General features: G+C 34.6%; 1 protein-coding gene across 3 annotated transcripts in view; it reads right to left on the minus strand.

Annotated features, from left to right (window-relative positions):
- The window catches only part of Adamts19 (ADAM metallopeptidase with thrombospondin type 1 motif 19), a 234,747-nt gene that overhangs the window by 185,398 nt on the left and 23,654 nt on the right, over positions 1-25,695 (minus strand). For all 3 annotated transcript variants that reach the window (XM_063232406.1, XM_063232408.1, XM_063232407.1), the window contains exon 3: positions 8,133-8,298. In XM_063232406.1, the coding sequence (XP_063088476.1) occupies positions 8,133-8,298 (166 nt within the window). The remainder of the gene's footprint in view (positions 1-8,132; positions 8,299-25,695) is intronic.

The raw sequence follows: 25,695 nt of genomic DNA on the forward strand, positions 1-25,695 counted from the left end.
ACTAGCATTGAACATTTGCATATCTAGTGATTAAAGATCTAAAATACATACTCAACACAAATTCCTACTAGCTACATATATAAGTAATTCACAGAAGCACTAATTTTTCAGTCATCCTGGAGACTGTACCTAGGGCCTCACACTTGCTAGGCAAGTGCTCTGCCAGTGAAATACACTGCTAGCCCTCTTTTGAGACAAGGACACACTAAATTGACCAGGCTATCTTCAAGTGTGTGATCTTTGTGACCCTAGGATTACAAACATGTGCCACAATACCCAGCCAGAGAACCGGTATTCTGAATAATTTGATTACCCGCGAATAGTAAAATGGAAAAATGAATTTTGGCCTTTTTATACAATGAAATATAATGGAATGCTACATAGTAACAAAAAGTAACCAACTGCAGCAATGTGCAAAAATATGGATGAGCCATACAAGTACTTTGAACAAAAGCCAATTACAAAATGTGGTGTTAGAAATCAGAATAGTGACTCCTTCAAGATAGAAGTAATCAATGCTTAAGGATGTGCACAAGGAGGATACTGTGGTGCTTATGCCCCCTGTATTTTGATTTCTACGATGGCTCATGAATTTGTTCATTTCAAGATAATTTAGCAGTTAGACAAATCGCTTTACAACTTCCTGTATGCATGAGGTGCTTCAATAAAGTATGTAAAACTCTATGATTTTGACAACTTTTTTGAAGAGTCACATATCATAATATACTATTTCAGTGCACAATTGAATCAGTTTTAATAAATTTCTACACTTGTACAATCATCACCGCAATTCATCATTAAAACATTGATCGAAGATTCCTCTCGTTGGTATTTACACAAATTGTTTTAACATATCAAAATTGCCATTATTTCCTTTTCCAAACTTTCTGTATTTACTGATCAACACTTATATAATTCTTTACTAATACTGACTTCAGGGCTCAGGCAGGTCATCTCTGAGATCTAATATGGAATGGTTTCCAGCACCACTGCTGAAAGCTTTCCCTTTCTCAGTTATCTGCAGAATTACTCTTCTGCAATTTTTCTAGCAATAACACAGACTGAGAATCTATTTAGTAAACCAAGCTTTGTCTAAATAGCACACACTAGAGGCCATTAGGCGTGTGAAGTTTTGATAATAAAAGCAAACATTTCTTTTTTTTTAGAAAATACACGTTATAAATACATAGCAAAGCAATGCAAACAAAAACTATCTAGTCATCTGAAGCCAAATTACTGTGTTTATAAGTAAAATTTATAGATCCAGGTACGGTACCAGAAGCTAGCACCAAAAATCTTGAAGAAACAAAAAGGTAGAAATTAGTTTTGCTAGAATCCTGAAGTCAATTAAATTTAAAATTTAATTGTGTTATTTTTCTAACTGTAGTTTTTTTCTATTTGTGCTATCAATTCTATCATATATATGTCGGCATCTTAGAATATAAATATATGGTAAATATTTAAAGGGAATATTCCCACAGATAGGAAGAAATGCATGTTGGCAGGATCAATACCTAACAAGTCGATCATAAAGAACACGTAACTATGCATAAATATGTGACACAGATCCAGTCTCAAATTGCATTAGCACTTTCCTTATTTTTACTGGCACCTTTCCAGATGCATTTGTCACTAGCCTAGAAAGAAAATGAGAACCTTTAACTACTACAAAGAACCTATGTACTGAAAATGCAAACTGATAGCATCTCACCAGCGTCAACTCCCATTAAACAGATGAGATTAGTATGAATGCAACCAGTGGCCAGAAAGTGAGACTTTTTTTCTATGTAGGCATTTTGTTTACTAATTTCTCCGTCACTTATTCACCCTTAGATTTTAGGGAGGTTTCTGGAACAGAGATAATTAACTGCCTCTTCAATTCATTTTCCTCTTCTTTTCTTTAGAGGTAGGAATGTCATTCCCCAGTTCCTTCCTTTTTGTCTTCTTAGAAAAGTTTGTGGCCACCCAACCCATTGCTGTAATTCAATGAATGTGATTGCTGTAGTTCAATGAATGTGATTATGTAAGTAAACATCGAAAAACGGAATACATTCAGAATTAGTATTTATTCTGGGCCACTCTTTAAAAGAAAAGTGTCCCCTGCTTTCTCCTTCTGCTTTATTTAATGGGCTAAAATCAAGACAAGATGTGGTGAGCTCAGGTGGACACTGCAGGAGGTACCACATTGGGTATATGTCAAACAAGAAGGTAGGAAGAATTATAGCCACTGGAAGATGCCCCAGCTCAGAGGAACCAATTTCTCTAGACTCACTTGCATACTTGTGAACTTTAACAGTTGAGAATATACCTAGATAGGTAAGTGTCTATCCACTTTAAACTGCTGTTCTCTATTGTAGCGTCTTGGCCTGTACCGTAATAAAGATGGCTCCCGTTGCCCTTCGGAGTTACATGTGTGCTGTGCATTCCTTACTGCATGTTTCTCGTGCATGTCCACTGCTTGGTTGTCTTCATCACATACTAGAAGGCTCCCATAAATGTGGGACAGAGTGTTTCTCTGGTTCAATCAATGCCACAAGGTAAGAACTATGAGTCCTAAGACTGGCTCTCATATTCTGTAATATATTTCTAAAGTATTCTAAATATTGTATCATAAATGTTGCCAGGTGATTTGTCAATTATTTTAATAATTATATCTATGTTAAATCAAGAATTTCAAATTGTCTCAAAGCAACAGGTTTTCATATAATATTTTATAGCTGTCCAACTTTAAATCAACTCAGAAACAGATAAAATAATCTATCTCGCAACATCTCTCCCATGCCTTTTTCTGGTCGTCTATACGTTGCTCACTCTATTCTATCAGTATTGCTACTGTCATGATAAGACCTTTGGGCTAGTTATTCCCTTGACCTTTATCACATTTATTCCAGGTGCTTTTAGCTTTTGCTTATCAAAGTAGCTTTCCTACCCACTATACGTAAAGGAACCCACTCTGCCTAGAGTGGAGTTTTCAATCTCTCCAACTAGTTTATCTGCTGAGCCTGTAAGACTGTTTGGTAAAAGGCATGCAGTAAAGTTGGAGATATGATGCTTTTATCTCTGCTACTTAAAAAATGTCACAAGGCTGGGGATTTAGTTCATTGGTATCAGCAGCTGTCTGGCAAGTGTAACGTCATGACATGAGTTTGATCCCCAGCACCAATAAAAAAAAAAAAAAAGTGTCACAATTCACCATAAATGATATTTATTTAAATGATTTGAGTTACTTTTTTTTTCTTTTCTTTTTGTCTTTTTTGTTTAAGACAAGGTGTTGCCACAGTTCTTTGAATTCACTTTGTGGTTCAGGCAGGCCTGGAATTCACAGTCCTCCAGCTTCAGTCTCTGTGTGTTGGGATTACAGACATGCACCACCATGTCCTACCAGCTTTCTAATAATGAGAAAGTAAATTCACTTCAACTACAAAAAGGAGGTAGCATATATCTACTAATTTGTAATCATCAGAACCTCAAAAGTGGTTGACACATTACAATCAAGCACTTTCCTATAAGTAACGCAGACTTTAAGATTATCAAAACAAACATCGTTTTTTTAGTAGGGTCAGCTTCAGATTGATTAAATCTGAGATGCTTGACAGACATCTGAATAGCAATTGTTACATAACTGGAGTCAAGAGAGTGTTTGAAATGAAGACAGGTTTCAGAACTAAACAGTATAAGGGTGAACACATAGATTTGAGTCATAGCAACCTGGAGAAATATATGAAAAGAAAAGGAGAAAAATTAGATGAATGTCCTAAGAGGAATCTACATGTAGAGGACATAAATATGAAAAAGACACACGCATGGCAGAGACAGAGATGTAAGAAAAATAAAAGGAGATCCAAAACAGGGACCAAAGGGGAGAGCTTCTAAAGGGAGGGGCTTCGAAACTATCTCAAGAGTGGTAGCTCACAGGTAAGAGAGATTTAATAGTATGCACCTTTTCATGCTCCAGCTAATGTTAGTTGTGTTGTCCCCAAAGTGTCAGCTTTGTCTTGACTTACATATTACATTTAAACAGACTATCTGGAAGATACGAGGTTCCCTAAGATCCTCAACTTTATGGTAAACTCCACATAAATTAGCTCTTGTTAAGAAAATGATGCATACTGAAATAATTTCATTTTATTGCTTTTGTGATGTTTTCATTGTCTCCAATTCTGCTTAGCTCATTCTTAACTTCTGAATCTTCAGATTCACATGCATACATAAAACAAGTTAATACTGCATACTTAGAGAAGAAATTTAAAACATGTACCATCCAGTATTCAGTTTGTGTCCGCCCTAATACTCTTCTGACAATAATATCCAAAACAGTTATAGATTGAGTGTGGGAACAAATTCAGTAGTGTCCCTGTTGGGTCAGCTCTAGGGATGATTTCTCTGTGTCGCTCAGACCTTGATTTGCAATTTGATCAAACTATTGCTGTTTCATATTGAGTCCTAGACATACTTCTCAGTTTACACTGGAAAGTTAAGCAATACAAATTGGCATCACTTCCAGGGCACACAGGTCCTATCATGATCCAGTGCATGGCTACTTTTCCAGGGCTGTATCTTATCGAATTGGAACACGGCTTCAGCTCCCCTGGCTGACGCTCTCTCCCTTTCTTATGCTTCTCTACATTTGGTTCTGCGCCTGACAGGCTTTTGCTTCATTAACATCTTAACAACTTATGCTAAAAAACATTGCATACATTTTTCATTTTCACATACACTCACATTTACTCCTAAAGACAGCCTTGAGCTTCAGAGGTCACTTATCTCCATTTGAATGTAGTAAATGGGCTTTTGAGAGGAAAACGTAAGTTTCCCAAGATTACAGTTAGCACGTGGTAGCACACAGACCTGAAAACCGGCAGAATGAAACACAAGTCCATCGTCTTCACTTACATACTCCATTCCTTTTTCTCATTCTACCTTAAAATTTTGTTTCATTCTCAATGCTCAGGTCTCTACTTTCAGGGACCTTGTGTCCTGAGTCTATAATTGTAGTTATCACTCTGTGGTATGATTTCTGATTTAGCAGTTTACTTCTTGAGAATAAGCATTTTATCCGTTTGGTCGTGTTTATGTTGCAAAGAAACATCCAAATGCCCATCAACCAGGGAATGGATAAGAAAGATGTGATTTTTAACACAATGCAGTACTACTCAGCCATCAAGAATAAACTTGAGACATTTCTAGGTAAATGTATACACCTTGAGACCATACTGTTAAATGAAATAAATCAGACACACATGTGTAAACAGCAACTGTTTACACCAGGGATGGTGTGAAAAACTGAAAGAATAATTAAGAATCAAAGCATACAATAGGTATTGTGAAATAGGAAGACATTTTTCAAAAGGAAAGAGAAATTAGGGAGGGAAAGAGAGAAGGAAAAGGAAGCAGAAAAGAAAAAATGATTTAAAAAATAAAATGGAGTCAAAGCTTTGTAAATAGAGAGGAGCGGAGGGGTTGAAAAGACGAGAGGAGAAGAAATTGGGAAAAACAGGAATCAAAACATATCATGTACAGTTACAAAATTATTATAATGAATATGATCTTTATGCCTTATGTGTATATCAAAAAGAAAGCTAAGGTTTATCAGTATAAGCGAAGTGCACAAGATTACCTAGCTAGTGAGCCTAAACCCAAAGCCTGTAACTTTCAGTTCTTGAGCCTTCTTGTCTTCTGTGTTATCTCTGAATAAAGAAATACAACAAAGACATCCTAGGGGCTGGGGATTTAGCTCAGCGGCATAAGCGCCTGCCATGCAAATGTGCAGCCCTGAGTTCAATTCCCAGTACTGATTAAAAAAGAAAAGACATCCTAAAGTAGGAAGGTCCCCACAGGGAAAAATATATTCATGTAATATATATAGATAGATAGATAGATAGATACATAGGTAGATAGATAGATAGATAGATATAAAATATATATATGCATAACCTATTTAAAGAATTAGAATAAAGAAAAGGAATAGTAAGAAGCCAAGTTGAAGTCATAATTCCATTTTAAAATGGTAGCACTATCACAAAATTTGTCATATTGTTAGTATACTAATACATAGGCCTAAAGTTACATGAGAAAAGCAGCAATCGAATACATTGGTACAAATTAAGTGAATATTTCATGTCATGATTTGCTAACCTTAAAATATGTATTATGAGGTCAATTGTATGCTGACCCCATAATCTGAAACTATGAAGTTCAGTAAATCACTGAATTGTGATAGCAGTAGTCTTTGCTTGCAAATGCTCGATCCAGGTAGGTCAACATGATTATGTAATAGTCATGCATAAAGTATGTCCTTATTTCTGATATATGTTATAACATTAAGAACATTACCTCCAAATATGAACCACGAAGTTAACTGAGAATTTTCTGAAAGAATTTGCTCTCTGCATAAGGGCAGATGAGCTCGGCTCTTGGTGTCACAAGTGCACATGAGTGATTAGAACAGCTGGAACGTACTGTGACTCACAGGGCACAGAGTGCAGATTTTGGGTATAACTCACACAAATCAAGCGCCTAACTGGAATAAGTCCAAGTCGTTGCTGTTAGTTTTACAGTCTCACTATACAAAAGCTTGGCTTGCTTCCTTACTGCTTTCTCTCTCATTTGCTGTAACTTTTTATCAGCGTTTGCTATCTCTTTTGCTTCTAAAGTTCTAACAATGAGGAGCAGAAAGTGTTTTGCATTTCTTTGATTGTATACATTGAATATTATGAAAGGAGACAGATTCACTTAACTACTTGTGACCTAATTTTTAGACTGACTGATATCATGACTTTCCACAAAAGAAAATACAATTCGCAGATTATTTTCAGGTACTTACCTTCTAAACAGACACATATTACAATATTTTCTGAAATCAATACCCTCACAATTGATAATGTAAACATTTACTATCTCTGCAAAATGATATTGTCACAGTTCACCTAACCTAGCTACAAGGCCATAGTTAATTTTAGAATTATTATCTTGGCTCTATATAAACACCTAATTTCAAATCTGCAAGCTAAAATTTAAAATCATTACAACAAAATCCTTTAGTAAATTCATACTTCTTCATATTGGAAACAAATACTGAGTTGTCTAGGTTAGATATCAAAATATTGCCTGGGGGTTTAGCTCAGTGTCTTAAGCACCTGCCTGGCAGGTGTGAGGTCATGAGTTTGATCCCCAGTACCAAAAAAACCCACCAACAAACAAAAAAACTAATCATTTCCCTAGGGAAACTTACAACTTGTTCCCTGAACATTTGTTTAAACTTTAAGGTTCTACATATGTGTAAAAAATCATCTTCTATTTTTGTTTTTGTTTTTGTTTATTTGTTTTGGTACCAAGAATCAAAATCACAACCTCATGCTTGCCAAGTAGGCACCATACCACTGAACTATATCCTCAGTTCAAAAAAATCGTTAGCATTCATACAAATGCCACTGATTTCTGAATGAAAGGGATAAGAAAGCACACAAATCAGTTATCTTTACGTACTGCTCTGAAGGACTCTCAGTCAAAAAAGAAAGAGGACTTCCTGGTTAAAAATGAACCTCTGAAAAGTTCCAGATTTATGAGATTCACCTACTGAAAATAAAATTTAAAAAGTATAAATCATTATTTGTCTTCCTATTCTGGTGTTAATTTTAAATTTCAAGATGATGCTTAGATGAGTTTTTTTTTTAAAAGATGTTTCTACTCAAAATAAAGATATCGGTGATGTTCTCTTTGAGGTGGACTAAAATAAGGCTATGAGCTCATAGTATTCAATTTCAGAAGATGTGGAATTCTCCCCGTGTCATTTCTATTCCAGTGAATTGAAGACTACCCCACAAGGGACCATGTCACAATTCAAGACAGCTAAGGGGCATGCTACATGGTAGTTCTTATGATTTTCCATTTTCTGATATTAAAATATAGTGTTTCACAGGAAACCAAAAGATAATTCTAAAATGGAAATATGTAACTGCTACTCCTAAATGAGATACCTTGCCAATAAAGCTAGCTGACCTAAGAAAGGGAGACTCAGAAAGACAGAGGGAGAGCAACAAAATGGGGAGGAGAAGGGGCGAGGAGGGAGCAGGTTTTGCAGGATTCATCTCACCCTGCACCTTTAACCAAGTTCGTCCAGGAGGAAGAATTACCTGAGATGATACCACAGTAAAGACTGCGAAGAGCTGACTTCTCCGTGGCTTTTTCCTCCACAGATCTCTTCTGCCTGTATACTCGGTGTGGGTGACCTGTTATGGCCACTGTATCATTGAGTGGTTCAATAAATATGAGGTCTTCATTCAGCTGTATAAACCCCATCTGGAATAGACAACACAAAAGAAATATCAGAACTACTACCGAAAATGTTACTTTTAAGATCTCTGAATCAAACATTCTGTTTAACATACGGACACACAATCCTCCAAGGGAACTGTTTGAGCAATCACACTAGTAATGTAACTGTTTTCCTCTTCCACTGCTGCAGCTTTAGGAAGTATACTGCACTAGCATAAGATTCTCTTAGTTAGTCTTAGCTCATGCGGGCGGGAGGCTAGATGCCAGCAACAGATGCACAGTAAAAAGCTGGAATGTTAAAGGCTCACTTTGGGAGGCCCATGGGGTCACTTACATGTACAGCATGTACAGAAAGAGCCACACGGTTTTTAATTACATGTACCACACAGTCCAAGTTTTTGACAATCATGATTTGGTGAAGTGATTCATGTAATATAACAAGCCAAGTGAAGGCAACATAGCGTTGAAATTTACATATAAAATATTCTTAGAGTCTTCTAATTATTTTTAAAACCTTTGCAGCATAAATTAAAGAAAAAATGAAGCATTTCTTACAAAAAGGAGACATGTTTTTGTCATTCAAAATCATGGAGAGAGTTAAAACTGTAAGACATGGTTATGATCATTAAAAAAACTTGCAACAAGCTATCCTTGCAATACACAGAAGCTAAGACTAATTATTTATTTCCTCCCTTTTTAGAACTATAAATGAATATGACTAAGAAAAATTTAATGTGGAAGATCATAATATGAAATGATCTCTTAAATTGACCACTATATAATAGGTATAGAATCCATTTGAATGGTATCACTTTAGAAGATATTTGTGAAGAAATAGCTATATGAGTTAATAATAATTAATACCTAATAATAATTTCTAGCAGCTAGCACAGAGCCCACCATATGCAACAGTCAGCAAATATTTGTTGAGTAAAGGCATGATTCTAAATTTGTCCCCATTTGCTTCTTTACAGGCTACTGTCTTCAAATTTAAATTTTGTTTTCATTTCAGAGCATATTATTTGTCTATACAGAAACACCAAGTGATGGTCAACATGAACCTAAATTTATTCTGCAATGAATTAACCCTACGTGAATTTTTAAAACCTAATGAATTTCATTTACTTGGGCTATTTATATCTCCAACAAAAGTTTCAAGAACCAGAATAAGCAATAATCAAAATTCAAGAACTAAAATAAGCAATTGTATCACTTTAATTCATCCCTTCTGCCCTCTCCCCGTGCCTTTCCTCTTTCCTGTCTGTTTTTTTCTCACACACACACATGCACGTGCACTCCCAAAAACGCACACATGTCACATTTGACGGTAGGAGTAAATATTAAAGAAGCATAATCTAAAGATCCTTTAAAAATATTAGTCATATTTATGTTTGGGCCAACTATTTTTCTATAATTTTAATACAACTTCCAATGACCTCTTTATTTTCCATTCATGTTTTACTAGCCTAAATTTTAAAGTGATTACATAAAATCTAGGAATGTTTCCCTGGGCCTTAATTTGATGAAACAATAAGAATATTAAACAAAAAATATATTAAGTAATAAACATTAAAGATGTAAAATTGAGAGGCAGTGTTCAATTATATGTCATTAATTTAGATTGTGAAAATATACACAGTATTTTTATGTTATGTTCTAGTAAACTCTTGAGATTTACTCAGTACTTAAAACTATTTAACTGTGGATAATGTTCAAACTATGATGCTCAGTTAGAACATATTAGCAATCATGTGGAGTTTACCAAATTCGTAAATTTGTGATCCAAAATGTCTTTCAACAGATTATAAACATAGTTAAATTTATATGAAGAAACCATTTAAAATTTAATTGCACTATATCATATAAAATTTAATGATTCCAAGAATAGATTCTGGCCTTAGACTATTTGGATTAGACTTATTAGACTATATAGCTATGAGAAATTTACATCAAACTTACACAAAAGTTTCCAGAGGGTTTTTGGAGGGTATTTTTAAAACACATGTAATACCATTAACATGGGTTCTGATAATAAACATTCATCATTATTTTTATTCTAACAATCAAAATAACCATACTAAATATAAGGATCCAAGTTTGAATATAAACTACATTCCTATTAGCACACTAAGTACTCTATGAAGTAAGAAACTTCATGATGTAACATCGCTATTGTCTTAGAATTTTATCTACAAACATTTGTAAAACAAGAAGGCCATTAAAAGTGGATTAAGTATAAATGGTGACTCATGAATACCTGTCTACTGTCTGGCTGCTATGCACCAGACGCCTTCCTTTCTGAGGCACACTGAGCACTAACTGTCACAAAGTACCTTTCCTGGCCCAGAACAGCACTTTGGGGCACAAAACAGTGGCCCAGCTTCCATCTGTATCATTTAAGACGCTGACTTGGATTAAACTAGAATTTCAGAAAATACTGAGGTTTTCAGTATTTCCACAAAGGGCTCATTTTTTTCTTTTAATAAAATAGATAGTTTTATCTACATGATGATTTAACAAGCGATGTAGAACATGAATCCATATGAACCTCTCAAGGTCCCTGCAATCTACAATCCACAATTAGGTAGCATTTGTTTTAGTTTTAGAAGAAAAGATCATATGAATTAAATGACATAATACAGTATCTGTAATAACGGCAAACTAAGTGTTTTCCAACAATTTTTTCAGAATATTTTTTCAGAATAATTTTATGTATTTTGAAACATTTTATGAGGATAAATGGTAATGAAGTCAGGAGTTATTTCCTTCTCCATTTCCATTATCATGTGCATTTTCTCAAATGATAGCATGTATTGCTTTACCATTTGTTGTTTGATTTCACAACATAGTAAGAATTTCAGTATTTTGCAATACAGCATTATTTATATGAAAAGTTACTAGCCATTTCTTTCTTACCTAGTTTGATATTTTATTTCCATTTGTGAGCCTCTGTGCTTTTTTTATTTAAAGGGAAAAAAAAAACAGTATAAGGATACAAGTAATACAGAATTACAAAAAAAAGGGTAAGAAATCACTAGTTAATAGATTACATATTCTCATCTTAGAAATAGTTGTTCAAGTTACAGGATTAAAGCATACAAAGTGGACATTCAAACAGTGAGACTGCAGACAGTTGTGTTCAATGATCCAACAAAAACTCAGTAATATGGTCATCTATCTTAACACACTTGCAGTTGTATCCTTTAGAGCACATTTTTTTTCTCTCTTTTTTACAACAAATTTACACATTTTGGGTTTTATTACTCCCGTAGTTCTTATTATTTTTTTTTGGAAGAGAATAAAACCAAATATGACAAAACAAAGCAGTCAGTCAAAACAAAGGATAGACATAGCACATGATGTAAAAACAGAATACAAGGTTATCAACAGTGGTTACCATAATGCCTCTTGCTTCCTTAAAAAGAATTGTCTATGTGATTAGGTATAATAAAATTGAACAAAACAGTACAGAACAAGACCAATAAAACCTAAACATTGGAAACATTACAGGACTTCAAAAGAAGATAATAGTCAAACCAGAATGGGCATCGTAGTGAATGTTATTGCCTTCAAAGTAGTTGCCTATACCCTCAAACTTGATACTATCAAACAGAATGGAACAGAGTCTAACCAGTCAAAATAAGATAGTGGGAGTAATACAGGGCTTCAAATCAAGTTAATAGGAAATCAAAAAGTTACTATAATATATCCTGCTTTTTTTATTTTTCCCTTAATTAAAAAAATAATAATAAAAATAAATAAATAATTTTTTTATGAACAAGGGGGAGATGAGATAAAAGAGAACATAACAACATAACAATACAGATCAAAGCATGACAGTTTCAACAACCTAGTGCTTCACCACAAGATAACCCGACTTAATAGTAGTTACCGTAGTGTCTCTAATTGTCCATCAGTGATGAATAATGAAGACAATTTGAAGTCAGAGACTACAAACACCTTATAAAGTCACATGCGTAATCTATAAAATTTGAACTCTTAGAAGCAGAGAATAACATTGGTCAGTGTGAGGTGCCAGGAAAGATGTTGGTTAAAAGATAATAAAATGTAGGCTGGGCATGGTGGTGCACACTTGTAATCTTAGCACTTAGGAGGCTAAGACAGGAACACGGTTGTGAGTTCAAGACCAGCCTGGGTTACAAAATGAGCTCAAGTCCAGTGTGAGCTATATAGAAAGACCATGCCTCAAAAAGACCAAGAGAAAAAAAAAAAAATCAGTGGCATACACAGGAAGAATTACTTCAAGACATTCATTAGATAACATGGTGACTGTAATCAATAACAATGTGTTGTTTACTTGCAAATTGCAAAGGGAATGGATTTTAAGCATTCTCATAATAAAAATTATTGCATATGTTAACTGTCTTCCATGTGTCTATGTACAATATGCTGTGCACATAGGTCTCTGTATTTTGCAATTAAAATAATTAGCCAATTAATTTTAAAACACAGTATATCACAGAAATAAATGTCACAAATTTTAAAGAACATGAGGATAGAAACAGACCATAATGATTCCAGGACATGAGAAACATTTTGAGGGAAAACAGGATTTAGGTGGCAAGAATGTGCCTCTTGAGACAGGACATCACAAGTTAGGACAAGCATGCAAGGCTGAGGTGACAATCCAAAAGGATGCCTGGTTTGAGCAAAGAAAGGAAAATATACCACAAAAGTAAGATAAACTGACATGACCGGAAAAAATCAACTGACCGTATTCTTGGTGGGAGAAGTCAGTCTTGAATCTCTCAGAATAATCAATTTATTGTCTCTGTATGGTATATCAGAGACTTAGTCTGATACCAGAATGAGCACAGCTGTGTTTATTTGTGCTAACAGAAGTTGCCGAAAGGATCTAGCGCTGGACAAATATCTGATGCACCACAAGATCTGTAGTTTTGTTTAAATTTGTCTTTATCTTTAAAACTATTTCCTGGTAAGTTTATGTTATGGTGTGCATCTCAGTAAATGAAGCATTATCATTTGAAATGTAAACATAACATAGAGCTTGGTATAATTAAAATTTCACGTTTGTTCTCTGATTTAGTAAACAAAATACTATTTCATTATTACTGTAGCTAGAAATAATTTTATGCACTTGTATATTTTATAAGCACATGTAAATCTGCATGAAATATATTTGACACTGTATCTATCTTATTTTCTTATCATTCTAAAATACCTATCCCCCCTCAAACTTTCCAATTTTCACTGTGTGCCCAGGAAGACAAATTTAAAACCTCAAATGAAGATGTGTAAGTGTAATAAGTAAACTGCTGTTCCCACTTTTCCCACTTAAACTTCTGACATAACCCTAGGAGCAAACTTCAATGGTGCAAACAAACACTATATTTTAATGTATTTAAAAAGAACACTCCGCTATCTGATTACATCTTGGCACACTGTACATATTCTGTGTTCTTTCCAGAAAGTCATTGTGTCTGGGAAGAGCTACCAGTTCTTCAAATGTAAGCAGAGCCTGTTGCCTCTTCAAAGTATTGCTTTCCCTATCCATTTCTACGCAGTCTACTGCACGAAGTCCACTGTGGTCAGTCCTCCTGATGAGACCATGTGCTACTGGAGAGGAACATCTGACCTAATTCTCATCTTCACGCCTTCAATATGTAATGCCTGATACAGAACAGGTGCTCAAGGAATGTTGCTTTTAATACAATGTGGTGTTCTTCTTTGAGATAAAAGAAAACATCAATTCATCACTCTAGAATGCTATTCACTCCACTTATGAACTCATCTGGGAGAAAATTAGAATTTCATTTCTTCCAACAGGCTTTTCCAAGATTGCCTGCTTTATAATGCCCAAGGGTGATTTTTAGGAAAAACTGTCACACAGCCAGACTCTTAACATTATGCTATTTTTATTTCCTAGCCAAAGGGCTTCAAAGAGAATCATAAAACTAACGTTGATAGAGAGAAATTTAGAGATCCTCTGGGCGTTACTGGAGTTTTAAAATCAAGAAAAGCAAGCTTTACAAATACTGCAGGCTTGTCCAGATTCACACAGAGAGTTAATGTTAATGTCACTGCTAGAATCTAAGTATCCTAATTTCCAAGTTAATTTTTGGTATGAGGTATCCGTTTGCTATCTATATTTTATTTAAAATTCTGCCTACATTCTACTTCTCACTCTAAGCCCAACTTTGGGAATTGCTATGAGACTATTCCACATTTATTTTCTTTATTTCTTTATTTTCTTTCTCCACTCTATTTGACCATTGGTCACTTTCCTCAGATTTTTATTATTCTAATTCTTGGCTTCTCCAGCAGCTGTTTCTGTGCCCTTAAGCAGGGTATACTCATCAATCCAAGGCTGGTCCTCAGACAGTAAGTGTGCTCTGCATCTATCTCTCAGTGGTTAGATAACTCCTTATACAGTGATGGTCTCCCAAATCCCCCAAAGTGCAGTTTCCTGTCAAGATGGACTCTGTCTCTCTCTTCCACTAACTTACTTCTGCTATATCATCCTTTCCAGGCTAGCACTTCCCCTGTTAAGTGCATACCTCTGCTTATAGATGGTCCTTTTTCTAGATAATTAGACTAAATAGCACATAGACCTTAACTATTTCCTTTGCAAGCAAACTTTTAATTTTAAGAAAACTAGTATATGAAAATAAATGTGCATCTGTGTTAGGTGTTCCATATGCATAGTTTCACCTAATCTTAGTCTGCAACACAAATACTAAAATTTCAGTTTTATAGTTGCAAAATGAGTTACAGAAATATTCATTTATGCCAAGATTACAAATTAGTAATTGCTGATGAAGTATTTAAACTGAAAACTCTCTGGCTTCAAGTGTACATTGTTTTTGAGAGGCTATCTGAAAAAAAAAAAACTAAGCTTGCCATATAACTGCTATTTCAAATAATCCTCATCTTCAAAAACTTTTGCACTAAAGTTTTGGACATTAAGCACCAACACCTCACAGATGGTAGATATCTAAAGTTTGATATCAATGGCAAGATGAGGCTGTATCTCTCACAAAAACAGGAAACAAAAGTACTTCATTGAAGGTTATAAACTTTATTTTTTAGCTGACTGTTTTATGTGATCAGACTTCTTAGCTGTCGAAGACCCTCTGGCTTACTAAGTGGACTGAGTGTTCATGCCCAGGTCTGCTTCAGTGATAGATTCCCTGCAACTCTCTAACTAGAGACTTGGGAAATTATCTTATAGTTTTAGTTTGCCCTTCTTTCCTCTTGTCTTTTAATTTATTGTCTTTTTTTTTTAAGAAACATTTTCTGAATAAAACTAGAAGTTTGTAAATAGTGGAGCATTTTTAAAATATACTTAAAAACAGAAATAAGCATTTCCAAACCCAACACACATAAAGAATAGTTCACATATAAATGCATACATCTCTTTCCAGTCAGTCAACATATACACACATGCATATACACTTATGTGGACATACGTAGTAGCATCATTGTGTGTGGGCATGTGTGTGTTCACATGCACTCATATGTTCAAATTTCATATTCTACTTTTTTCCTATATAAGAACACATTCTATTTCTTAATAGCATTAAACTGTCTTCATAATCCTTGTCTTGTCAAGGAATATTTTACCCTCCATATAATAATTTAACAGCTATTCAAATACTGATCTCTATATTCATTGAATGCTTATAAGTATAAATTATATACAACTGAGAGCTTAGAACATAGATGTGACCAGGGCTGGAAAGGGCCATCATCAGTTTGTGTCAGGGGGGAAAACAATGGATCAATCACCAACTTACCTGGGTGAAAGACCTATTAAATCTTTAATAACTATTTATTGAACTTTGTAATATTATCTATGCCCTGAATTCTATCGTTCTATTTCACAATAGAAGAAAAACTATTAAGCTATATTCTGGAATGATCCAACAGATATCTAAGCATCAACGTAGGAGCTGAAAGTGACAAGCACCAAGTATGAATTCCCTTTTTCTAAAGATATAGGAGATACTCAGAAATTAGACTACTTATGAAGGGAAGACTCACCCTGGACCTTGCAGTGTTCTCTAGACTGGAACATCCATTCTAAGCACCTGGAAAATGCTAACCTGTCACACTGCCATCACCATCGGAGCTTCTGACCCCTCCTGGCATCACTTACACCTCTGTTCCAACACAGCCAGAGAGCCCCCGTGCACTGTGTAGCAGTGAGGAAACTCTAGGTGGGGAAATGCCAAGGGTCTGACCTCATTCCCCCCTTCCACTGCATGGGGCTCAGGCTAAGAAAGCCTGAATGTGGAAGGCATGTGGCAGAGAAATTCTAACTGTACACGAATGTGGAAGGTGTGATGATTAGGCAATGACTATTTTAATTAGCAGAGACTTTTTGTAACTAAATTTACCACAGGCCTTCTTAAAACCTAAAAATAGACAACGCCACAGTGAAACTAGGGAAAATTTTACTATATCCCCTGAGTCCTATTTATTCAATGAAAAGTTATATATGCATAACATTAATTCAGAAAGTGCCAAAACCCATGAAGGAGTCAGAAAGGTATGCACAAATGGCCTGTAGAATAGGGGATATCTGAGAAGGGACCAGCACTTGATTCGTGAGTGGTCAGGTCAGCTTGCAGGGGGACAGCACTGTAGCCAGGAGAGAAAGATTCTGAGATGAAACACATGTGGTGTGTGTGTGTGAGGAAAAGCAAGGTCAGTGCAACTGGAAGACAGTGACACGGAGGGAAATGAGCATCAGAAAATAATCTGGGGCATTCCACAGCATCACCGCTTACTCGATTTGAATTTAAAAATAAACTCTGAGAAAGTCCTCTTTGGTTTCTAAGACGTCTATCTTTCCTTGACGGTGGTTTCAGATTTTGCTGCAGGGTGCTTCATGTTATATTCTTTTCACACAATCATATTCCATTTGTGTAACACACAGGGACAGAGTTAACGCCTGTGGTGTGTCTCGCTCTCCTATCTTACTGATTCTCTCTTCCTCATAGTCTTTATGGGACTACTGTTTCTCTTATAACTGTCATGCTTATCTATTTTTCTTTTGATACATGACAGAAATATGAATTTAAAAAGTTACAAAAATGTTCCTTCTGAACTCTGTTATGCATAAGCATTATCACACATACAATAATAGTTGTTCTTTGGGCTCTAAGAAATGAAAAGGAAGTGGTAAAACAGAAAACTAGTCCTCTCCCTACTTTAAATTCTCCAAAATGATTGGTAGGTATTATGGTTATTATGATTAGTATGTCATTTCTCCTTTTATCTTCCAGTTAGTTTTTTATATCAAAAAAGCAACTGATTTTTCATATATTTTATCCATTTATTTTGCTACAATCTCTTATTACAACTCTTAATCTTTGTCTAATTGTGTCTATATGTGACAAAAACATGCTAACAATAGGGTCAAATTCACTTTTAATCTCTTTCCTAGCCTACCAACAAGTTTAGCTAAAAGCTATGATCCACTACACATGTGGATAGTTAATATTCATTGTAAATGTACAGTTGATACCAACCATATAGCAGTGTGACAGGCACTGAGTATTCAAAGGTGAACACAAATATAATCCCGGTCTTCATGGACCTGATACAGTTGTGGCATACACAGAAAAGAAATCATGTCTTCATGGGAATATACATAAGCAATTACAAATTACAAACAAAAGTTTTCAAAGAAATAGAGCAAAAACTGTGCGGCTACATAAGTGTGCCCAACAAATCTTTTCCAAGGAGCTGGCATTTGAGGCAGGACCTACAGTATGAATGCGGTCAGTCTTATATATACACATAAAAACATATGAGTGGGGAAGACAGTGCCTCAATTTGCTGAATGTCACACACCAAGACTAGGACTCTAGAAGGTACATGGGAGGAGCTCAACATAATCCTCTTCATGTTCAAAAACATTAACAACTTAGAATTATAGTTTATTTATAATAATATATTTGTGTCCCATGTATATTTCACACAAAACATGCTTTTAAATGTGAAATAAATAAGTGACACAGTTTTAACACCAATATAGGGAGGAAGTACCAAAGGAAATAGAATTGATTCAGGAAAAATGGCAGAATATACCTTTTGCATTATAATTCTTCTGAGTAAGTATTCACTTTAAAATTTATATATATGGCACATGTAGATGTATAAAATCCATGACTTAGATTGCACTTTTAAAGAAATTTTGAGATAGCAAGACGCAAGACTTGTCTAGGGGAAGTTGCAGTGATCAAAGTAATGGGTGATTGCAGGATTAGTGTAACGTCTATGGGGAGGACAATCTTCAGAAGAGATGGTGTGATTCAAGCAGCTTCTTAAAGCTGTGGTGAGACACTTAGAGTACACTCGAAGTTTAAAAGAAGTAACTGATCATAATTAAAATAAATAATGTAAGTTTGGAAGAAAATCACTTTTGTTCTTTTTTGGAAAACAGACTAGAGAGGCAAAAGGGTAAAATTAGGAAGACGAGCCCCAATAGTCCAGGGGGAAGACCTTGATGGCCACACTAAGAAGCAACACAAGATGGCTTGATTAAGGATCCAGGAAAATGTAAAACTATTTGCGTTGACACTGGACTATCGCCCAAAGCAGGGGCCACCACTCAAATTTGTTAGTGGTATGATGGTAAGGCAACAGGAGGCGACAATTAGAGATGATTCCAGAGTTTCGACCTTGGATTTCAAGGAGGGGAGACGAACGATTGTAATTGGGATATAAAAGTCAGTTGTAGGGCTGAGACAGATGGGGGGGGGGGTAAGAAATCCATTTCTGAAGGGACTTAATAGTGTGATGTATCTATGAAATTTCATCTAAGTAGATGAACCAAGTAGATACATGGAGCATAGAGCTTAGTGGGGAAGTTTAAGCTAGAGACATGTTACTGTGAGCTGCCAAATGAAGACAAAATTTCAGTCCATAAGAAGAAATCATGCTATTCCCAGAGGATAAAGAAACAAAAAGAGAGCCTAAAACTAAATCCTTAGACTAATACTGAAAATTAGACCAGCAAAACAGACTGAGGAGGAAGAGCTGGTGTGGATAACAGAAAAAACGTTGTACATTTGATTTAAAAAATAAAACGAAGAAAAAAGAAAACCATTTATAGAAGTAGCTTCTTAAAAAGACAAGGATATGTTTCTCAGTTCGCTCAGACTAAGTTATTACCCCTGTCTAACCTCCATTGCTCAAGTTAAAATATTTAGGAGCGCTGTGCAAGATGATCAAACACATGTGCTCAGGCTGTTGTTAAATTCAACAGCAAAAACTGAGCAGAGAAACATTTCCATGGCTTCATCAATCAAGATTCTCCTAAGTCATAACAATGTGACTTTCTTTTGTTGCAAATGAGGAAACTGTACATGTTCCATATTGTTGTGTCAGGAGGAGAATTCAAATTTATTAAGTCACTTTGCTTGACCCATATTCTTTCTTATATAAAAAAGATGACTCCAACTTCCCACCCACCCTAGCATGTAATACATTGGTACATATTCAGTTGTACACCTAGTGTTTAGAGGGTTAGTCACTCAGTGATTTTTCAGAGCTATTTACCATGGTGATGAGCTCTTGTGGCACTTATCTCATATAATTCCAGCCCAGTTATGTGCTTTAAGTGGAACTGAATGAGACCACTGAGAAAGCAGCACAGCTGCACTTGGGGGAAGCACTCATCATTGCCAGGTCTTACTGGTGACCTCACAATTGACAGAGATGCTGCCAACCTCCTACATACCCCTAGAGAACCGATGCAAATTCAGTTCACCATGGAAACAAGATTAGTGGAGCAAACTATTCAAAGACCATAACTTTGGTACTCAAAGACATGGAAAATCTGCTGCAACTTATTCTCAGGATTCAGTGAAAGGTCAAATGAACACAATAGTTTATTTACTCAGCAATATTTACTGAGTGAATACGATGCCTCCGTTCATGCCCCAGGTGCAGGAAATAAGCAGGATACAAAACAGAGAATCACGTGAAAGAAAATAATATTCTCACATATCTTCAAAATATTTTAAGAATTTATTCATTGTATGCACTGAGTCCTCTCTAAGTTCCTTGGGCAAACCTCTATCCCCATTCTGAATGACATCAAATAATATCCAAGAAACTGTCAAGTGCTTTCTTCTGTAAAATGTGCAATACACCTCATTCTAAACAAACTCATTTTTATGTTTTGTTTCTTCATGGAGAGATCCCAAAATGCAAATGTATATATAACAAAAAAAAAACTTAAAGAACATGCATGGACATTTTTTCTTCCAAACTTTCTTTCACATGTGATCCATTAGTGAGGACAGAAACTAAAAGAGCTTGTTGTAATCTCAGACTGATTATTAGAGCCTGCCTTAGAAGATTATGTGCCTACAATGCTAATAACATAGAAAATCCTTGAAACTCAAACATTGCATGGAGCTGACCACATCAGGAATATTTTGTGTGTGCATAAAGTTTTAAGAGATTTATTAAAATTGGAATATCAAACAAAACAAAAACTTAGGGTCAGATACTGTTCCAAATTCCACCTACAAAAGCTATAATTCATCAGCATCATGGATGAGCTTCTAAAATCCTAGTTGTACATTGCAATCATCAGTGAAGTAGTAACAATCCTGAGGCAATCCAGTTGAGAACTGAACAACTGTAACTCTCAGAAAGATTTTTATAAAAGGTTCAATGCACTTTATTATTACCGCCTTATACCCTGAAATCAAGGTTCGCACCGTAAAATTCAAAACTCAAGAATGTGACACAACTCTGTCACTTAAACTATTTCTAATCAGAAGTTGGTTTTGTTTCCATTGCTATCATTTTACTGGGATGTTCTCTACTTTATAAACATATTTCTTGGGCGTGAAACTTGACTTAAAGCATGGCAGCAAATGTTGAGTGAAACTTGCTATCAGCATGCAAAAAAGCTGAAGTAAGAGACTAAAAAAAGCATCACTTTACAAACTTAATCCAGGCTCCCTGAAATAACAAGATGAAAAACATTTTCATTCTTAACTTTTGACATTCTTTATTCAGAAACACTTCTGATCTTCAGAAATGACCAGACAACAAAGTTCTCCACAAAATACTTACAGTGTATTTTTGTAAGTTTCTTTTTAAAAATATAATAATGTACTCGTTTGGTTGAAACAGATCATATGCAACTTCTCATAATCAATCCTCTTCCCTTATCCCTCAAAAGTAAGGTATCATGTATCCTTATACTTTTGTTTTTATCTCTGGTGCATCTCTCTTGTCCTCACAAATGTAGGAATGAACATTTGTAGACTTATTGCAAAAGGTTCACTGTAGTGAGTATATTCAGGGGAGATTACAGCTGGGAAAAGGCTATCTCAATCATTCAAATAAGGAATTATGAGCAATTCAGGGTCAGATGAAATTGCCAGTAGTGGAATTTGTCAGATTCATTATAAATTTTGAAGGTGGAACAGAGTCAAGTAATGTTTGGTTCTGAAGTTCAACAAAAAAGAATTCACAATGCAAGAACTACAGTATTCTTTTGGTCCATGTCACATGGAACTAGCTAACTGGCTGTCAAGGATATAGTAAACAAAGAGGAAAGAATAGCATGCATGGGGGCATCAGAAGGAGATCAGTTTAGTTTGGAACATGAGTTTGATACAAATATCCGTTAGACTTCAACATAAAGTGCTACGCAAGTGACTAGATACATAAGTCTAGAGTTCAAAACAGAGGTCTGGATAACACATTTGGCTACGAGTGATAAGATTGGCTAAGATCACCAAGTGATGTAGACAAAGAAGATCCATGTCCAAGCACTACGACATAAAAGGGTGCCCGAAACAGAGGAGAGAAGCTATCAATAGGACTTTTTTACGAAGAGACAGAAAGAGAGGGGTGGTATCCTGAATGGCAAGTGACAATAATACAAATCAGGATGGAAGGGAACTATACTTTGGTATTTCTGATGTTGCTGCTGTTAGAATAAGATAAAAAAAAAAAATCAGTATCCCCATAAGATTATTTTTCTCTATCAGCTCCACAGCCTCTACTTCTTGTAATATAGCTTTTTAAATAACTATTGTGAGATAAGAGCACATTTTTAAATTCAAACAAAAAGAGCAGATATAACTACTCACTTTCACCAATGCTAAATGTGACCCAAATTTCAACAGAAAATAGTGAAAATGTCAGATTTCAAAACTCATCAGACATATGTATATATAGCTTTTGAAACTTGAATTTCAATGGATATTGATTAATCTTTGTGGTTTAAAGGGAAAATAAAATATTTGAAAGCAATCCATCAAGAACAAAGAAAGAAGTAACAGAGATGTGATTTTTGGTGAAATAGATAATGCTTGCTTGTGGCTTCTGATTTCATTCTTGGCTGTAATGAAGAATAAGCATTAAGTCATTTTATTTCCATCCAAAGTTTTATTGATATGATAGATTTCTCTTTTATTCTTGTAAATTTTATCTGGTTATATGAAGCCATAAGCCTTCTTGATATCTATCCCACCAATAAATTCAATAAATTAATAACTACCTACAATTTAGTTTTAGCATTTATAAGCTAAATTGCAATCATATTCATAAAAATTTAATTAAAATCACTAAACAGTACCATGTGACTAGCTAGAAAACTCTTTTGTTTGACATTATATCTTTATTTAAATAGATGAAATTCTACCTAAATATTCTTACTTTGAATGATTACTTTAAAAATATAACTACAAAGCACCTCCTTATAAGAAAAGTTATTCAGGACTGTAAAGAAAAACTAAGTTGAAGTTAAAATAAAAATACAAAATGATTGAGAAAAAACTGGTATAAATATGATACTGTATCAACTTTATAAAGAGATTATCATTAAGACATTAACAGCTAAATAAGCAAAAGATACGTACAATTTGCAAAGGAGGAAAACAGCTAGAAAAATAGGTTTGGAATAATTCTTGGACAGTAATTAAATGCAAATTTCAACAATCAGGCACAATTTCATTGCTTCAAATAGTAATAAAACAAAAGCTTATAAAATTATAATACAGAGCTGATAAAAATAAAGTGACCCTGGTGCCTTCAGACTTCATTGGTGGCCTCAAAAATTAGTGCCCTCTGGGAAACCCTATAGAAAGTCACGTCAGTTACATCTTTTCAGCCTGAAACAGTAGTTCTGGTAATTCATTCATTGGACACATTCAGAATGAGACCTCCTTCCTTTATTTTATTACATTCAGTAAGATAAAATTGCTAAACAAAAAATTTGTAGAAGCAATTTCACTTTAAATTTAGAGATGGGAAGGTCTTCTTAAAAGTTACCACAAAATAATCCCATAATATAATATTAATTTATCAAAATTATAAATAATTGGAGGACATCTGCAAATTTTCCATTCAGAAAATAAGCAGAATAATAGCATATTTAGGAGAAATAAATGATAGTATAGGCTGAAAAAAATGTTTGTAAATACACAAACAAGCTGTAAGTTGGAAAATGTTAAACGTAATGTATGTGATGTTAAATTACTTTACATTGAAAAAGCTTTTATTCTTTGATTTGAAATACAACACAACTCAACCATAGGAAAATAGTCAACACTATATCGCAAAATTCTATCAATGATACATGTATTAAAAATATGACAGAGTTGCTCTATTTTTCAAATTGTTATGTCATTACACTCTACTCAAAATATATAAATAGATGAGCAGGATCAAAACCTATAGTGAATGTTCAATTAGAAATATTTATTATAGCTGAAGATACAATGTCATTAGTTCCCCTCAAAATATCTTCATCTCAACACACTTAGCCCATCCTTCTTTTCCGTTTTTTGAAGCAGCTCTGGAAGTCATTTTTCGGAGTCATTTGCTCTCCAGCTCTGCCTCAGTGCCATGCATCAATGCAAAACATTTACCTCCCATGATCATTTCACCTTTGGACATGAGCCGGAAGTCACATGGTGCCAGCTCCAATAAACAAGGCGGATGAAAACACACTGCAATGTTTTTACAAGGCTGCCTTTCCTTGGATGGCACTCAGCAGCAGTATTCCCTATATTTTTTCATCACACCTCATAAAAGCACTCACAGAAGAGGACTCCCAGACCTGCTTCAGGAAAGGGAAGAACAATAGAATAGGTTTCTTCAGAGAGCTGAAGTCTTTTGATAAAGCTCAATGACAATTTGATTTTTATTGTCATAGATTTTTTAACTAAGGCATTTATCACATATATGTATATATGCAAACATGCTTACCCACATTGCTATACAGTACAGGCAATACTCAAGCCCTTTCTGTCAAAGTGGTTTTCACATTATCAGAATGTTTAAAGGTCTCTTTGAGCCACCCTTAATCTTTAAAACTTTTAGTCATCTCTAAAATTAATCATTATTATCCATTTGATCTTATTTCTCCCAGTTATTTTTAAATTTTTATGCATGTACATGTAAGTACTCATAATACATAGAATTGAAAGATTTTAGAAACATTAGCAATGTAATTTTTATGTAACATTCTACAACTTTCTTTTCATTGTGGCTTAATTATACAAAAGCATTAAAAGAGGATAAATTTGGTGATGACTTTAGAGAGAAGATCTTCTTAAAGAAAACACCAAAATGAATCAATCATATAGTTATCAAATTTGTCTACATTTAAATATAAAAGTGCTAATTTTTTAAGATAAAATATTTATAAACATACTGGACAAATTCAAAAATATTTGCTATATATATACATAACATATCTTAAATATAAATATGCATGAGATGTAAAGGTAATATAGTAGAAGAATTCCAAATTACAAAAGAAATTCACAATACAAAAGCCCTAATGGCTGAAAACGCTAAAGAAAACTGATCAATAATAAAGGAAATTCGGGGCTGGGGATTTAGTTCAGTGGCATAAGCACCTGCCCGACAAGCACAAGGTAGTGAATTCGATCCCCAGTACCAAAATAAATAAATTAAATGAATAAATAAATAAGTGAAATTAAAATGGAAGCAATAACAGAATGACATTTTGCAACCATTTACTTAAAAACAATTTTAACTTAGACAATTAATTGGAGTTAATGGAGTAACAATACTCTGACAACGTTGGTGACAGAATAATTGGTACAAATACGTTGAGCAGAAATTTACAAGGTATCTTAAAATGGGTACATTTGATGATTCAGAAAAAGAAATATTTGCACAAGTGCATGAGACAAAGAGCAGTTTAGTAGTACAAATTATATCTCAAGATTAAAAAAGAACTGAAAACAGTCTAAGTGAGCTATGTTTGTAGTGACTTAACGAAGTGTTATCAAGTATTTTTAAAGGGTAACTAAAAACAGTTCAGTGTTTACTCTGCAAGTTCTCTAAGTAACCTAAGATAACAAGATACCTCTTCACCAACAAATATGAGTTTATCTGCAGAATTAGGAGTGACTTCACACT

The sequence above is a fragment of the Cavia porcellus genome, unplaced genomic scaffold, assembly GCF_034190915.1.
Source record: "Cavia porcellus strain 051 isolate PalLab524CR breed Dunkin Hartley unplaced genomic scaffold, mCavPor4.1 scaffold_21, whole genome shotgun sequence".
NCBI classification, from domain to species: Eukaryota; Metazoa; Chordata; class Mammalia; order Rodentia; family Caviidae; genus Cavia; species Cavia porcellus.